At 43.7% G+C, this 19,044-nt stretch overlaps 1 protein-coding gene across 1 annotated transcript in view; it reads right to left on the reverse strand.

Annotated features, from left to right (window-relative positions):
• Positions 1-19,044, reverse strand: part of ITPR1 (inositol 1,4,5-trisphosphate receptor type 1) — a 366,152-nt gene that overhangs the window by 46,086 nt on the left and 301,022 nt on the right. Inside the window, 2 exon segments of the mRNA XM_068253115.1 lie at positions 8,940-9,050; positions 14,334-14,534. Of these exon segments, the coding sequence (XP_068109216.1) occupies positions 8,940-9,050; positions 14,334-14,534 (312 nt within the window).

The following is a 19,044-nucleotide window of genomic DNA, read 5'->3' on the forward strand; positions in this document are numbered from 1 at the left end:
CAAAACATTCTGTGTAGTAACCCATTCCAGATTTCACATCTTTTTGGGCACCTCCCCAACACCGATAAACCCAGTTTGTACACCTCTTCGGAGGAGTCTATCTGCACGATTTATGATTTTCTACGAATTATAAGAAGCCCAGTAGGAGGTCCACCCCCCAGACCCAGAAGGATCCAGTACACAGAGTGGGAACGCAGTGGCGTAGCTAAGGAGCTGTGGGCCCCGATGCACGTTTTACAATGGGGCCCCCCAAGCACTCTTTACATAACAATTGATACGGCGCACCAAAACCTGTCAATGGCAACTACAGTGTCAGAGGTGCAAGAAGGGGATGTGGAACAGTCTGTTAATGATTACTACTATTAAAAGTATCTATAGAAGTGATTATTAGGAGCACAGGACCAATAGAGAGCTTATACTGTAGTTGAGGGAGGGCCCTACGGGGCCCCTCTGGCCCAAGGGCCCCGATGCGGTCGCTACCTCTGCAACCCCTATTGCTATGCCCCTGTGGGAACGGTAATATTCTCATATGCACCTATGGGCCTCAATTCTGGTAGCTATGCGAGATTTAAAAAAAAAAAAAAAAAAAAAAAAAAAAAAAAAAAAAAAGTAACTCATGAGGTATTTCACCTACAATTTTTTTTTTTTTTTTTTAGCAATTCTGAAAAATTTTTCTCCATTTCCAAACATGAGGTAAAACAAGGTATTTTAGCGGTAAGCAAGCAGAAAATAAATAATAGTAGTCTTTAATGGTCTTCCATAAGTTAGGATAGTCTTTAGAAGATTTTTTTTGAGAGGGGGGGGGGGAGGTGTATTTGATTATGTAGCAACCTATGAAAAGTACTGCATATTTATATCCCCTATAAAAAAAAATCCAGTAAATATTTGGAGTTTTATTTCCACTAAACACTAAAACAGCAATAGGAACTCCACAAAAACTGCAAAAGGCATACAAATTGACTTTACCTCCAGGTACAGGCAGGTCTTAAACTGATCAGTAAATTATGTGCCAACATGCCCCTTAATTTCCATGAGAATAGCCATTTTCTGTAAATTACCTCATGAATTACCGGTAGCTCATAATTTACCCTACGAGGTAAAATTACCTCATGAGGTAAATTATTTGATAACCCTACCAGAATTGAGGCCATGGTGGTTGCAGGATTGCAACCCACTGAGGATTTGTTACCCACAATTCTGTCATTCTATTCCTGAGCTAATGATACTGCACCATTTGGCTCCTGGTTTCGTTCATTCCATAGGCTCTGGAATTCCCTACCACTATAACTGCTAGAAAAAAAAAACAAAAAAAAAACTAAGACGATATCAAACAAGCTGAACAACCCCCCCCCCCCCCCCCCCCCCCCCAAAAAAAAAAGCTTTTTTTTTTTTTTTAAACATAGAAGCTCCTCAATAGATAGGCTTGATTCCTTGCTGAAGGCACACTTGTCCAATCAGCAGCAACATCACAGAAGAGGGGGAGACAAGGATTGGCTGGAGCTCCACACCCACACTGCTGCTCATGTTAGGTGCACGAGATCTCATGTGTGATCTGAGGACTAGCCACGTTTCTGCAGGTCTTGGGCGACTGACGCGACAGGCAGAGACTCAGAATTTCCCCTGGAGGACTCGGCACGTCCACACCAGAACTGTAACAAACTGCTCTCTTCACTGACAGGTAGTGTTACTCAATTACATAACTGCCACAGCCATGTGCCAAGAACTGGCTCTGTACACACTGAACTGCAGTTCCTGTTTAGTAACAAATCCTTGGCAGGCGCTCCAGGTTTAGGATTTAACAGCTAATTTAGAGTACCCAATTTCGTCCTCAGCCTCGTTAATGCTTAGCGTGCTGTGATTAGGAAGTGCCATCTGTGCGGTGTGGCACCGTACAGTGGCAATAACCAGAAGAGCGACATGTGCAGAACAGCAGCAACACGGGTAAATGTGGGAAGACTTTAAAGAGGACCTGTCACAGTACAAAACCGAACCGTGCAATGTGCTGCAGCATTTTCCTGTGCCAGACTGAATCCCTTGTGTCCCTGGGGGAGTACTTAAAGGGCTATTATCACAAAAAAATTGTTAAAAAATACATACATATCATACATTTGCCCCAGAGTAAAATGCACTATAAATTAATTTATTTCTGATGTCGCTGTCACTTAGGCCTCGTTCACATCTGTTGCGCTGAGAAATGTGTAAAAGCGTGTGATAAAAAAATGCATGTGCTTGTGCGCGCTTCAGTGTGTTGCACTGCGCTTTCTTTAAAGCTAGTTTTTCTTATTGTAGCAGTTGCCAATAAAGCTTTGTTTTCATATGTAAATGTATTTTTTTCCAATTCGGGGTAAAAACCACATGCGCTTCTATGCGCTAAAAAAGCACACCCAGTCACTTGCATTGATGTGCGCTTTACAGTTCAAAGCACAGAAATGTATGCAACGCTACGTTTTTGTATCGCTGCTCAGCGCAGCGCATAGACGTGAACCAGGCACATTTAATTACATGGGAAAATCAATACCTTTCTGAACGCACAGAGCAATGCGCTGTGAAAACCGCACAGAAACGTCCCTGATGCGAACGAGGCCTTACAGAAGGTAGTAAAAAATCTGACAGATTTTGGACCAGTCCCATGTCCTCACGAAATGGGGAAGGGCGGGGGAACTTTTTTTTTCTGAATGGAACTTTCTCAGTCCAGCTGCCGGAATAGAGGAGGGACGATTGAGTGGCGCCAATGTGATGTCATGTGGTAGGTGGGATCTAGCGGGGAGAACAGCGCTATCGGCCATCGCTTGTCAGAGTTGACCTGCCCTGGCGGATCGCTTGTTGAGGGCTGCTATACACACATTGGATAATCAGATGAGATGGTCATTATAGTCTGCCTCAGCTCACTTTATACTAGCAAGTATACGGGCCTTAATACAACACAGAGTACAGGTTCTATATGGTCCAGGTACTTTCCCCTTCTTGCAGGAGTAATTAGTGAAAATGAGGGAAAACAAGCAATAATTTCAAGAGTCTCTGAAGCAGACAATCCCATTCATGTAAGACTGTTTCGGTCATTGTGGAGCCAAATATACAAGTTGAACAGTGTTAAAATGGTGTAGCAAAAATCCCAAAGCTGAACTTCAGTGAGTACGGTTCTCGCAAAGGTGGAATTTCACTGCAAGACAGAGGGGTGGAGCCCAGACACAGGTCGCTAATGCCGGAAATACACGGTTTGGTTTTTTTAGCTGGTTAGATAGATCATTTCCGACATGTCCGATCACCGTTCGATCGTTTTGCCGCTTGATTTGTCATTAAAGTGAATTGAAAAAGTTAAGAAAAACCAGCGGAAGAGAATAGAGTGGGAATCGAGCGGCAAAAACAAATTGGGTGCAGAATAGAGCGCCAGAAACGACCAGTGTATTCCCAGCATAAGATCACAGCAGATCGTTGTGGAAACCTGTCTGCCTTGAAGTAACTGGTAAAAAGGCTCCAGGCTGGGAACTTTAAAATTAATCTGACAGCTAAATCAATCCCTTCTACACAGATGGAAAACATTGGGCTTAATTTTCAAGTCGTATTTATACACAGGACAAAACGGCTGCGGCCAGAAAACTGCCATTAAGTCTCATTGGCATAAGTATACGGGTGGCAATCGCCTAGAAAAAAAAAAAGTTTTCAATCCGATTTCAACAGATGTTCCCATGTTTATAAAGTGATAACCACATACAATTTGCCCCTTAAAATGGAGTGTGCCACAGGTAAATGTGCAGGTCGGTGGCATTTGTTTAAAAGTGCCTTATTCACCAGCTGGCAAAGGATTGCCCCTTTAAAAGGGACGCTTAAAGAGAAACTCCGACCAAGAATTGAACTTTATCCCAATCAGTAGCGGATACCCCCTTTTACATGATAAATTGTTCCTTTTCACAAACAGACAATCAGGGGGCGCTGTATGACTGATATTGTGGTGAAACCCCTCCCACAAGAAACTGAGGACCGTGGTACTCCTGGCAGTTTCCTGTCTGTGAACCTTGCTGCATTGTGGGAAATGGCTGTTTACAGCAATTTCCAACTGCCAAAAAAGCATGCAGCAGCAACATCATCTGCCAACAGTAAAATGTCACCATGTAATAAATTTCAGAAAGTAAATCAGGGATTTAAAAGATGTTACAATGGGCAAACACTGACTAAATCATTTATACATAATTATTGTAAAAATGAGGCACTTTTTTTATTACATTATTTTCAATGGAGTTCCTCTTTAAGTGACATGATGAGAGCTGTAGACAGTACAGTGCCGAGCACACAAATATGCCGTGTTGCTTTTCTTCACTCCCTGCCTGAAAGAGTTAATATTCAGCTATGCAACTGACAGTTTTTCTGGTCCTCAAGTGGTTTCCCCACTGTGCATTATGTTTGGCCCACTCTAGACCACCAGGGAGGTGAAGCCATAGATCACCAGGAAAGCCATATGGGAGAGAGAGAGGGTAAGTACTAGACCGCAGGAAACTGTAGAGGAGGGAAGGGGGGCACTAGACAACAGGAAACTATGGAGAGGTAGGACCACTAAACACCAGAAAACTGTATATAGGAGGGAGGAAGCATCAGCCACCAGGGAACTGTATAGGGGAAGGAGGGGCCACTAGACCCCAAAGAACTGTATAGGGGAGGAAGGGGCCACTAGACCCCAAGGAACTGTATAGGGGAGGAAGGGGCCACTAGACCCCCAAGGAACTGTATAGGGGAGGAAGGTGGCCACTAGACATTGCGGTTGGCCTGCAACTTGTTCCCAGTGTCCCATTTTGGTCCTGTATTTTATTTTGACAACTCTGGACTATAGCATCCCTCACAGACAAGGAATTACCACCATAAAATACTTTCCTGGCAGAGAACTGGGCTTCTGAGGGCAGGAGATTAAAAAAAGTCAATAGTTCATATATTTTAGCACTCAGACAGGGCAGACTGTTTAATAAGTTGACAGTAAATCTACCTTAACCTCCCTCGCGGTAAGCCTGACAGTGTCTGGCTAGCCGCTGCAGGAGATCCCATGGCCCCGGGAGAATTTTTTTAAAATAATGAGCATTATATGGTTAAGCTAACACTTCGCTAGCTAACCATGTGCCCAAAGTCCCTCCGGTCCCCACCGATCAACGCCGGTATACGTACCCCCCAGGGACCCCGCAATGGTGCAGCCTCCCAATCAGCTCCAGGCTTCGCTATGGGGAGGATCGGGACTGCGCATGAGGTCATGACGTCATGTCTGATCATCGCCATAGCGACAGTGAAGCCCATTGGTGAAGCTGCGGCTCTCGCGGATTCGCAGACGGGTAAATATTGCCGGCAGTGATCGGGGGGGGGGGGTTTGTTTGGTCAGGGTCAGAGAGGTGCCGGGGGACTTGGGACACATAGTTAGCTAGCCTAGTGCTAGCTAACAAATAGAAAACATTTTTATTAAAAATCCCTCCCACGGACGCAGCCACTGCATCTGCGTACTGCCAGGGAGGTTAACTTTTTAAACATAGCCAAACTGTGGGATATCTAAAAGTCAATATTGAGAGTTGGAGGATTGATACAATTGTTTATCTTATCAATTTATTTTCACTCAAGTTTCACTTTAAGTAGCAGCATACAGTCTTCATGCAGATTTACCTGGTTATGTGACAAGAAAAATAAAAATAATTTACAAAATATGCAGGACAAAAAAGTACCAATAAAATATTTCGAAGTATATCTAAAAAACCGACTATCTAAATTAAAAAAAATATATACAGTAATTATAATTTTAGTCAGCTGCCCTTTCCCCCAGACTGCCTGTGCAGCCAGATTATCACAGTGCTGTCAGTAATTCAGTGCAAGGAAAATCAGATTTTATGCTCATCCACATGGACCTGCCGAGGCCAACGAATGACGCAGGACAGAGCAGCCATGCCCAACTAATTCTGCATTTGTTATGTCATCGCTGTTTTGCAAAACTGCAGTAGTCTAGGCCAGAGTTCAGTTTATCCAACCAGACCTCACCTTCCAAATCCCTGATGATCCACTGGGTGGAATCAATAGTAACATTAGACAGGCCTTCTGCTCAATTGTATTGCAAGGAAGTATTCCGTAACAGCAACAAAATAGGCATAAAAAATCCACTCTAACAAAGCTGAAAAATATTTTAACCTTAACACGTTTAATCCTTCAGCAGTTCTCAATACATACTCAAATCTGAATAGCAGTTATGCACCCAACGATTGTGCAACCACCACTGACCATTAACCGCTATCTAGGGACAATGAGATTGCCCCTTGTGTCACTTAACGCACCAATCACCTGGCATGCAGATTGTGATTCTGTGTATAGTGTGGATAGTGTGATGGTTAAAGAGAAACTCCGACCAATAATTGAACTTTATCCCAATCAGTAGCAGATACCCCCTTTTACATGAGAAATATATTCCTTTTCACAAACAGACCACCAGGGGGCGCTGTAAGACTGATATTGTGGTGAAACCCCTCCCACAACAAACCCCTCCCACAAGAAAAGTATGTACTCCTGGCAGTTTCCTGTCTGCGAACCTTGCTGCATTGTGGGAAATAGCTGTTTACAGCTATCTCCAACTGCCAAAAAAACAAGCAGCAGCTACATCATCTGCCAACAGTAAAAATGTCACCATGTAATAAATGTTAGAATGTAAATCAGGGATCTAAATGAGATTTTACAATGGGCAAACACTGAGTAAATCATTTATACATAATTATTGTAAAAATGAAGCACTTTTTTTAATACATCATTTTCACTGGAGTTCTTCTTTAACCTCCTTGCCAGTTATCCCGAGCTCAGCTCAGGGTAACCCACAGCTGAGGATTCAGCTGAGGATTCAGCTGAGGATTCAGCTGAGGATTCAGCTGAGGATTCAGCTGAGGATTCAGCTGAGGGTACCCCCCCCGAGACCCGTGCGCTGCCTGGCCAATCAGCGCTGAGGGGTGGATCGGGACTCCCTCTGACGTCACCGATACCATGGTGACGGGGGAGGCCCTCATGGAAATCCCGTTCAGAACGGGATTTCCGGATGGGCATACGCGCCGGCGGCGATCGGCGCGTACGGGGGGACGCCGCTGGGAGGGTGGGAAGCATGTAGCTAGCGCTAGGCTAGCTACATGCTAAAAAGAAAAAAAATGCAAAAAACCACCCTCCCTGCTGTGCGCAGCACATTTTTAGAACGGCAGGGAGGTTAAGGGCACTGCCTCTGACATAGGAGACCTGGGTTCAAATCTCGGCTCTCTGTTCAGTAAGCCAGCACCTAATCAGTAAGGAGTTCTTGGGCAATACTTCCTAATGCAGCTATTGCCTACTGAGTGTGCCCTAGTGGCTGCCTCGCAAGTGCTTTGAGTCCAACAGGAGAAAAAGCGCTATACAATTATGGTACAATATATTATAGTCCAAGAAGAAGTTCATAGTCCAGTCTCCCTACTATACTGAAGTCTAAAGGTGCCCATTAACAGTGCAATTTTAGCAAACGATTGTATGCTGACATCAGAGGATTCAGATTTTAACTGATCCCCAGATTCCCCAGCATTGGTCCAAACTAATTTAGTTTAAAGTTTAAATCAGCTGTCATATGAATGAGGAAAATTATAAATCAATAATAAATAATCCATGCCGATCAACCAGTTCTTTTAGGAAACTAGCGATAATGTGATTGTTCAGGATTGAATGGCCCAGCAGGTTTTCTTGTCTACCCACTGTGTTGCATCATAATGAATGTTACTGAATTCACAGTTCAAAAACGATGGCATGCATTTGCCTCAATAAATCAGACCCAGGCTGGCGAGGCCACCCATGTTCCCCCAGCCCAGAAAAGCTGTCAGGTCCAGAGACCTCAAACATCAACTGTGCACCCAACAGCACTTCCCAGAAGATCCAGCGACTACAGATCCACACCCCTGAAAGTCACCCCCGCACTTTAAAAGTAGCAAATGGGATGTTTGGGGAGACTTAAGTGAACCTCCGGACTAAAAATCTACTCAGCAGAACTGAAAAGGCTGGGTGTTTCTTTAACCGTTTCACAGCATCAGAACTTTGTTTTTCTTACCAAAGCATCATTTTTAGCTGCATTTTTAGCTAAGCTCCACCCATCAAAGAAAACTGCTGGGTGGTTTTTCCTTGATGCTGTGCAAAGCATGATGGCATTTCCTATGTTTTATTCATGTTGACTAGCAACTGGGAGGGGTTATCAGCACACAGGACAGTTGGAACTGTGTCTCATACTCCCTGTCACCTCCTTTCAACCAAAAAGATGGCTGCCCTTATGAAATCAAACATTTGCCTGTTCTTTTAAAGCAGGGTGGGTAAGATATTACCTATCTATTTTAAATTAACATAACTAATGTAACTTAATGACAGTATGTTTGTTTAAGCTGAAGTTCCTCTTTAACATCTCTCGAACATTTCTCCATATACACTGCTGTGAGCTAACTGTCCTATACCTTCAGCAGCATACCAGGATCAAGCTGAGGCAGACTCCTCTGGGCACACCTGTGCCCCAAAAGCCCTCCCCTTCCTCACCCAGCCAAATGCAGAAGAAAGGGGTCTTTGGTAGTTACCTGTCTCATACCCGCTAGGATCAATTTCACCCTGTCCTACAGTCTCAATCTCTTCTGACACCCTCTAGTGGCGCCTCATTACTGCACCACTGGAGGCATCAGAGAGCAGACAAGAGGGACTGCAGGACACGTGAAGATAATCCTGGTGGTCCAGAGATTGGGAATTCTTACAGAACACTACTGGTTCTGCAAATGCGCGGGGTGTGTGTATGATTAAGGAGAGGATGCGCCCGCTTTTCATAGCCGTATTTCATATTGCAGACGACCCCAATTTATCGGACACCGCAAGCGCCCAAATTTCACCTCCTTAACAATACCTCAATGGTTGCCTATGGTGGCACCCAAATCTCCGGTTTCCTGAAAGCCTACCTTTAGTTCCAGGACCAGGTCCATCCTCTTCCGACCTAGAGGGTTGATGTCATTCAGGATCAACGCCGTGATTATGTCGATGCCGTTTGACTCATGGGTGGCAATGCAGTTCTGTAGGGCGACAAGAGGGTTAGAAGTATAAGTTATCAATAGACAGTTTTGCTCCATTACCTATTAGAGAAAATGAAAAGTCCTGAACAGGTTTCAGAGACCTGATCCTAGAAGATATGGCTGCAGTATTATCAGCTTGGTTATTTCAAAGACTGAAATCCAGGATTGCAGGATAAAAAGAAAATGCTATACATAAAATGCATACATCCCCAATAAGACTAAATTATTTACGGTATTACAGATAAACAGTGAGCCTTGCATCACCAAGCATGTCTGTACAGGCGTGCCTGTGTATTAGAAAGGCTATTATAAACTAGCTTCCTAGTGCACAGCAATGTGCAATGCAGGAGAAACCGATATTTATCAACGTCATGGGTAATGGCTCTCTTGGCTGTTGCACCACCAAGAATGCAACAAAAACTTTATTCATAACTTCCTCTACAGACAGGATGTAATAAGAAGCTTGTTGGAGTAAGAATAAATTGTTTTTATTATTATCCACATGTCTTCATTGGGGAGGTAAGTCATCCAATACCCCCATTTTAGAAATTTTAATGCATTTTATCCTCTTTGGCGCCTCTAATTTCCTGATCTTGTATCCACTTGTTGGATGGGCGTGATCACCAGATCTGCCTACGGAAAGCAACTTCTTAGCTTGAGTGGGGACAGGCCCAATATCCCCGCAAGCGCTATTAGTGGTTGCCTGGATTTGGCAACCCATACTTGTGAGTATTATTTCTTCTTCACCTAATACCATTATCCAAACAACAATACACTATTGGGGCTTTCCATTTTCCTTTCTTTGTCATTACATAGGATGTAATAAGATACCTTTATGCATTACCAGCTACAACCATAAGGTGGTGTGTGGTTTCACCCACATATACCAACCCACAAGGGCATCTAAGTATACAACGTACGAGGAATCACAGGTGTAGAGGCCCCGTATAAAGAACCTCTCACACCTGGATGGATCGTATTGGGTAATAGTGGATTGAACAGGGACTATGATCTCTCTTTTTGCATTTAGCTTGGTTGTCTTTGATACTCAGATTGGTTTGGCCAACCCCCCCCCCCCCCTCGCCGCCATGCAAAGCGTCCAGCAAAGCCTCCCCCCCTCCAGCCACGCATAGCGCCCAGCAAAGCACCCCCCAGCCATGCATCCCCCCTCTCCCCTGTGTCACCTGACTGCCACAGCAGAGCAGCTAATTTAAATGCACAGGATGTTAACAATATGTCTGCTCCCAAGAAAGCAAGATGTAGACACTGCAGATTTATTGCAGAATTTGTATCAGCTGTAACTAACAAATAGAAAGTCCCGGGATGTTCTGGGATTTTTGCGTTTTGGACTTTGGCCAACTGACATTGGCCGGTTCTAGAACTGACCGGCCAATGTCAGAAATTCCCAGCATTTTGGACTTTGGCCGACGTGAAATCGGCCAGTTCTAGAAACGGCCGGCTAATTCTAGAATTGGCCGATTTCTGGTTTTGGCCGTAACATATATAAGAGTAGCAATTGTGTTGTATTTCAGAGAGAGCCTGAAACAGCTTGAGGAAGGACCTTGTCCGAAACCGCGTCTGTCTCTGTTATGGCTATCTCCTTGTCTTTTTAAATAATAAGAGAGCTATATATTACTGACGTGGTGCTGTGGACTCTTCGTGTTGGCATAAAAATGTACATACTTTTGCATAAACTTAGTAGGGATGATCAATGAGATGCAAATGCTTCTAAGGACACTTGCAGTGTAAGAAAAGGATTGCTACCAAAGTCGCACGTTCATTACCAGCATAGCACCAATGCAAAGCTAATAAAATGGATAATGGAGGGTCCCGGTGCGGTCGCAAACCTCTGCACCCGCTATTGCTACACCACTGTTTGCTCAATCCACTTTGGACTCTCACATGAATCCATAATCAATTGGGTGCGCAGTCTAACCATGGGGTGCAAACCAAAGTGCAGCTCGTGCATTGGCTGGCAGCGCATTCTTTTCAAGCAAGTATACAGAGTGTAGCCACCAGAGATGCATGTATGAGAAACGCACCTCCACTCCCACAAAATGCCAAATACAAAGTTTTCCTTAATTTGGCCCTGTGATAAAGGCAGTTGTCAGCAATAAAAAGTATGTGAACCCTTTGGAATTATATGGATTTCTGCACAAATTGGACATAAAATGTGATCGGAGCTTCATCTAAGTCACAATAATAGACAATCACAGACAAAGGACTCACGAGGTGAAATAGGAAGAAAAAAAAAAAAAAAAAAAAGTTAAATACTTGCATGAAATTTGACATCCGTGCCCCCGCTGCTCAATGTCCCCTCGGGCCGGCTCCCGACCCCACAGCCCGGGCACTCCTGCCTCCACTAAAATGGCCGCGGCTGCGCAGTCCGCATTGACAGCCTGTAACGTGTGGGGGGGGGGGGGGCGGGGGGGGAGGCGGGTTGGAGGCCCTAGAGCTGCGCAGCCGCACTCGCGTCTATGCGGACGAGCTGGCCGCGGCCGGCTCAAGCGGCCATTTTATTGGAGGCAGGAGAGCCTGGGCTGTGGGGTCGGGAGCCGGCCCGGGGGGACACTGAGCAGCAGGGAGCCGGCGAAACGGCAGAGAGCGCGGGTGGCGTCGTCCGTGCATTCAAATTTCATGCAGGTATTTCACTTTTTTTCCTATTTCGCCTCGTGAGTCCTTTAAAGAGTAACTGTCAGGCTGCAGAAGCTAATTTAAACCTCTATACTCCTGTGTTAAACAGTTTAGACGGAAGCCAAAAAGGCAATAGTGAAGATAAAAATCTCTCTTTCATTTGATGTGTGCTTATCAGCAAAGCTGTTAGACCCAAGCTCTTAAGAGGACGCAAGCCGCAAACCATACTGCAAAGCATTCTGGGGCCCTCCCCTCGGCTGCTAATGAGAAGTTACAGGGTCAAGTAACAATAGCATGTAACTCAGTCCAGTGCACAGCACTGATAAATCTCCCGGCAGAGTACACTGCAGGAGTCCGCTATTGTTCCTAGCCACATGGCTCATTAATATTCACTGCAAACTAGTGTTATTCAGTAGGAGCTTTTCTGTGATCAGGAAGCAGGGAGGACATGACGACACATTTGGCTTCATAGGAGACAGACAAACATGGAGCCTGCCATGAGCTGTCAGGAGCATCATTCTCTGCATATACTATATAAAAATTCTGTGAAATCCAAACGTGGACAGTGAAATGCATATGTAATGTAAGTACAGCCTATATTTAGCTACTGATATATGTGTTTATTTTCTCTGAGACCTTATACCTAACAGCTCCTCTTTAAGAAGACTTGTCTATTGTGACTTAGATGAAGATCAGATCACATTTTATGACCAATATGTGCAGAAATCCATATAATTCCAAAGGGTTCACATACTTTTTATTGCTACTGTATACAGGAAATCGCTGGCCCACTGCCCAGGCAACAAGCATTGCTGTCTGCAGCTGTAATTAAAAGATCAGAAACACATCCGCAGATCTTGCTTCTCTTTAATATGTGCCGCAATCCTCAGATGGGCTTTGCCAAGAGATAGAGATGAATATATAGAATATATATATATATATATATATATATATATATATATATATATATATATATATATATATATATATATATATATATATATATATATATATATATATATATATATATATATATATATATATATATATACACACACACACAAACACAGAGGGTGCTGCAGCACACAACAGGAAAATAGTGACAGGGGCTCTTGGTTACGCTTTAACGCGTTTAAGCTCACCAACTGCGCCAAAGTGTCCCCGATCTGGTGAGTCCTACTCTAACCAGGCAAAAATGCTCGTTTTTATCAGCGTTCTAGTGGGAACCATGCCAAAAGCCCAGGGGTCAGCTAAATGGGAGAAATGAAATTAAAAACACCTCACCTTCTACTAGCTACTAACTGAACTATGAGCACCGCTCATTTAAATGCTTAACTGTGCTAGAGATGGGTGTGGTTATGCACGCTCACAGGGGAAAATATATTATTTTCCCCTGTGAGCGTGCATAACCACACCCATCTCTAGCACAGTTAAGCATCTAAATGAGCGGTGCTCATAGTTCAGTTAGTAGCTAGTAGAAGGTGAGGTGTTTTTAATTTCATTTCTCCCATTTAGCTGACCCCTGGGCTTTTGGCATGGTTCCCACTAGAACGCTGATAAAAACGAGCATTTTTGCCTGGTTAGAGTAGGACTCACCAGATCGGGGACACTTTGGCGCAGTTGGTGAGCTTAAACGCGTTAAAGCGTAACCAAGAGCCCCTGTCACTATTTTCCTGTTGTGTGCTGCAGCACCCTCTGTGTTTGTGTGTTTCTTGTGGAGATTGGGGTTCTCCGGTGCTGCGTGCATGCTTTGCATAGTATTGCATAGAAATCGGTTTGTGCTGCTCATCCCTTGGCTTGTATATATATATATATATATATATATATATATATATATATATATATATATATATATATTATATATATATATATATATATATATATATATATATATATATATATATATATATATACATATATATATATATATATATATATATATACATATATATATATATATATATATATATATATATATACACACAGTGCTATGGAGAGAGTGAATAAGACATGTAACATGGCTGATTCCTATTGCCCTAAGAAAGGGGGTGAATACTGCAGAGGGATGGCTCCACTGACTGTCACATGACGCAATCACCAATATATGCTGAGGACTAGATGGTTAATAAAATGCTTTGTTTTTTGAACAGGGCTTCGTACAATCATTGCTTCTCCTATTACAAACTACACATTGATAGGAGCAGACGCTTTCTTTTACAACAACAAATTCCAACGTTGACCATTCAGTGATTACAACCCAAACATCACATCCAGGACTTTGACACTTTGTCCCGTGTTGATGTTCCTTCTTCCCTGCACAACAGCCGATAAAATGCCAGTGCCTGTGCCAAACACGCCTGTTGTGCTCCAGCTTTCTAAGCACTCTGTGTACAGCATGGCAGCCCCAGGCATGTCCCTGTCACCCAGAGCAGCATGTTACATAATGCCAAGTTACAGAGAGTTCCAGGAAATCACCCAACACGTGCAAAATGTCCCAGTGCTCGAGCTGTTATGTAACAGAGCTGCACAAAGGGCATAGGCTGGCACACAGGCCGTCTCGGCCAATGAGGATCATCCAAAACTCTGATTGCACTGTATTGTGACAGCAACGCCCTGTGTGGTGCACGGGTATCACCACAGATGACACACCTGATTCTCGTGGCACGGCCCCTGGCAGTACTCAGTCAAGCTCTCCAAAGTCTGATTAATGAGGGCGACGTTCTTCTCATTGATGTAAAGCCCCAGCAGCCCCAGGCCACCCGTCGTGCTGCCGCAGATACAGTCCAGGAACTGCAGAGTCTCGCACACAAGATTGTAGTTGGTCTTGTTGTTCTGGCAGCGCAGAAAGTTCTGCAAAGTAGAAAAACAAAAACATCTCAGGATTAAAGAGCTATAAAACTTTAAGAAGGATTTGTACGGATATAAAAAAAAAAAAGTAAACTAAAACCAACTTTGAGATCAAGAAAGGCATTAAAGGGACACTGAAGCAAAAAAAACAAACAAAACATATGAAGTAATAAATTGTATGTGTAGTATGGGTAACTCCTAGAACATTAGTAGCAACGAAAAGTGTCTCATTTTTATTTTCAGGTTTTTTTTTTCTTTCATAACAATGCATCATTGTCTAATATTTGCAATTTACAAACTACTACATTTCAAACTATGAAACAGAGCAGGAAAGTTCAAAGGTTCATTAGCATTAGCAGTAAAACCTTAAAGGGGCACTAGGGCGAAAAATTGTAAACTTTAAAATATGTGCGAACATAAACAGAAGTATTTTTTTCCAGAGTAAAATGAGCCATAAATGACTTTTCTCCTATGTTGCCGTCACTTACAGTAGGTAGTAGAAATCTGACAGAACCGACAGGTTTTGGACTAGTCCATCTCTTCATAGGGGATTCTCAGCAAGACTTATTCTTTATAAAGATATTCCCTAAAAAAAGGAATTAAAGTCTGAATTCTTCTGTCAGATTTCTACTACCTACTGTAAGTGACAGCAACATAGGAGAAGAGTCATTTATGGCTCATTTTACTCTGGAAAATATGTACTTGTTTGTTTGCACATATTTTCAATTTTACAATTTCGCCATAGTGCCCCTTTAAAAGAAGAAACAATGAGGTTGAGATAAGCACTTCAGATAAGAGCACTGCTCTCTAAGGCCTGGTGCACACCAGAGGAGTTTTTCTGAGCGTTTTGAGTTTTTAAATCTGCTGCTAATGTTATCCTATGTGTCTGTGCACACTGGAGCAATGAGGTTTTGTAAAGAACCCCATAGCATTACATTGGGAAGAGCTTTTGAAACCTCTAAAAGCTCTTCCCAATGTAATGCTATGGTTTTTTTTTTACAAAACCTCATTGCTCCAGTGTGCACAGACACATAGGATAACATTAGCAGCAGATTTAAAAACTCAAAACGCTCAGAAAAACTCCTCTGGTGTGCACCAGGCCTAACAAATTAGTCGCAGAGCTTAGAGTCTAAAGGTGCATACACACGTCGTATTTTTACAAACAACGGGTCTGTCAGACCCTCCGGCAGGGTGGTCAGTCAAAACCGGTCTCATCAGTCCGCCGACAGCTTGTACTCATGTACTACTGTCGGCAGAACGACCGCCTCGCGGGAGGGTCTGATGGACCCGTTGTTTGTAAAAAATACGACGTACGCACCTTTAGACTCCTCTAAGCTCTCCGACTAATTTGTTAGAGAGCAGTGCTCTTATCTGAAGCACTTATCTCAACCAGTCTCACAGTTTCTTGTTTAAAGGGGCGCTGATCTATATCTCTATCTTTATATATCTATATCTACATCTCTATATATCTATTTTATTTTTTTAAATGCGGTTACTTTTTATACTTTTTAGTTTGTAAATTTTAAGTGTTTTATTTAGGTATTTATGGAGGATGAGCAGGGAGAAGAAGGGGTTAATGTAGAGATGTATTCTATAAGTATTTTAATGTAATTTCTCTTTTGTCCATTAGATGTCGCTATACACTTAATCCTGTGTTTACTCGAAGAGGTGTGGTATTTCTTTTTAGGGCTAGTTCGCACTCAGCGCTTGGAGCGCCGCTTTCCTGCGATCGTGTTCGGCTCCGCGATCACAATGTGCATGCAAAATCTCACGATTCAGCGTGATTTGCGTTTGTGATTACCGTTCAACAAAATGAGAATCACGGTGCAATCTCAACTGAAACGCTGCATGCAGTGTGTTTGATCAAAATTGCAAACGCTGCAGTGTGAATGTATCCATAGGGGCACATTAGTAGCAGCGCTTTGCTTATCACCGGCGATCAGCAAAGCGCTGAGAAATCGCCAAGTGTGAATCAGCCCTTACTCGAATTAACGTTTGCTTTAATAAATGAACATGGCTCGACTGGAGCCAGGTTTATTCATTCACAGGCACTTTGGCTTTGGGAACATGTTCTGGTTCACCAATCTCTGGCAAGTAGAGGGGACAGTTGGGAGCTATGCCAACTGTCCCTCTCTCCTCATTTGTCCTACTTCCAGGACTTTGTCTATATATATATATATATATATATATATATATATATATATATATATATATATATATATATATATATATATATATATATATATATATATATATATATATTAGGGTTGCCGCGGTATACCGGTATGACGGTACACCACGGTTTCAAAATGCATGATAACCATACCATGCACTTTTTGAAAATACCGGTTTACCCAAGATGGCGCTGTAAGAGATTTGCCCGGCACACAGGGCTCCAACCCTTCTGGCCCGACGGCCTCACCGCATCTGTGGGAAAAATTCCCCCTGCCTCCAGGAATCCAGGGACGCTTTGCGGAGTGTCCAGGGACCCAGGGCTCGCTGCAGTCGGACTCCGGAAATCTTAACCACGTGGCCGCCCCAGCTCCATACACGCCGCTGCCGCTGTCACTTCCTGCTGATCAGCTTCCTACTGATCGGAGCTCCCCATGGCTGACCGTGCCGGTCCCCGCCCGCTAAGCCCCAGGACCACCACAGCTCTGCGGCCCCCACTGCTGGGTCTCACCGAGCAGCCGCCACTGATCGTCACTCCAGCCGCCTCTGCTTCCGGACCGCACGGCCACCCATGCAGGGGTGCCCTCTTCTTCCAAGCCGCCTCACATTGCCTGCCTTCCTCATATCCACCACCACCAGGCACGGAAGACACCCCCAGCAAGAGGCCTCCACACCACCTGCAGATGCCGCTGCTCAAGTGACAGACTAGGCCACCCATGTAGAGGAGCACCTACTACATATGCTGCAGGCACCTATCCTGGCTACACCTATCCCTGGCTACCTGTGCTGCAGGAACCTATCCTGGCTACCTATGCTGCAGGCACCTATCCTGGCTACATCTATCCCTGGCTACACCTATTCCTAGCTACCTAAGCTGCAGGCACCTATCCCTGGCTACCTATGCTGCAGCCACCTACTACTGGCTACACCTATCCCTGGCTACCTATGCTGCAGCCACCTACCCCTGGCTACCTATGCTGCAGCCACCTACTCATGGCTACACCTATCCCTGGCTACCTATGCTGCAGGCACCTATCCCTGGCTACCTATGCTGCGGCCACCTATTACTGGCTACACCTATCTCTAACACCACCTGGACTTCTGCAGGAGCAGGGTAAGCCTTTTTTCAGTTTTACCTGGGGCCCCAAATCTCCCAGGGGCTTAATCATATATATACTGAAGGAGTAGCGCACCCCACACTGGGGTGGGGGTGGGGTGTAAGGGGTGCTCAGGGTCCAAATAATTCTATTATAATTGTATAATACCGTCATACCGTGGTATTTTTTTTGACGGTTATCATACCGTGGAATTTCATACCGTTGCAACCCATATATATATATATGTATATATCAAAAATGTGTGACTCTAACCTTCGTCCCAATCCTTTAAATCAATATATTACTAATTTTAATATGAAGGAAAATGAACCAGGATAGAAATGACCAGTGTGGTTTGAATTATAAAAACATTTTTCTTATGAAAGCTTTGTGGTATGCGTGACTAGGGGTGTGCCAGGGGCTTGGTCAGGGGTGTGGTAGGGCGTGGCTTAAGCGTCCCTCTTTCTCATCTCAAAAAGTTGGGAGATATGCAAAAGGTCTGTCTAACGTGAGGATATCAGAATGAGTGCTTTAGAGAGGTGGTTAAAGGACTCCGAGCAGTGCAGAAACTATGGAAAGATGCATATCATTTTAAAGCTCTCTTTCTCCTCTTTCCAATGATATATAAACCGCCTCCCTATGCCTTTTAGTTTTCGCTATTTCGCGATCAAAATTGCCGCGGCCTACGACTTCGATCGCGAAAATAGAGAAAACTAAAAGGCGTAGGGCGATTTAGGTGTCGCCAGAAAGAGAGCTTTAAAATGATATCAATCTTTCCATAGTTATATTGTATTACACAGGGCGACTTTTTCTCAAAGTCAGCAGCTGCATTCAGCAGAAAAAGTCGCCCTGTGTAATACAATGTAACTATGGAAAGATGGATATCATTTTAAAGCTCTCTTTCTCCTCTTTCTGGCGACACCTAAATAGTCGCCCTACGCCTTTTAGTTTTCTCTATTTTTGAGATCGAAGTCGCAGCCGCGGCAATTTCAATCGCGAAAATAGCGAAAACTAAAAGGCGTAGGGCGGTGGTTTATATATCATTGGAAAGAGGAGAAAGAGAGCTTTAAAATGATATGCATCTTTCCATAGTTTCTGCACTGCTCGGAGTCCCTTTAAGGTGACCATACATATGCACCAGATCAATCAGATAGATCCCTCTCTGATCAAATCGATCGATCTATTTGCTTTCAACACACTTTACACAGATTTTCAATAGATTTGAGGTTTGATATCTATTGAAA

The sequence above is a fragment of the Hyperolius riggenbachi genome, chromosome 9 (assembly GCF_040937935.1).
Source record: "Hyperolius riggenbachi isolate aHypRig1 chromosome 9, aHypRig1.pri, whole genome shotgun sequence".
Taxonomy (NCBI): Eukaryota; Metazoa; Chordata; class Amphibia; order Anura; family Hyperoliidae; genus Hyperolius; species Hyperolius riggenbachi.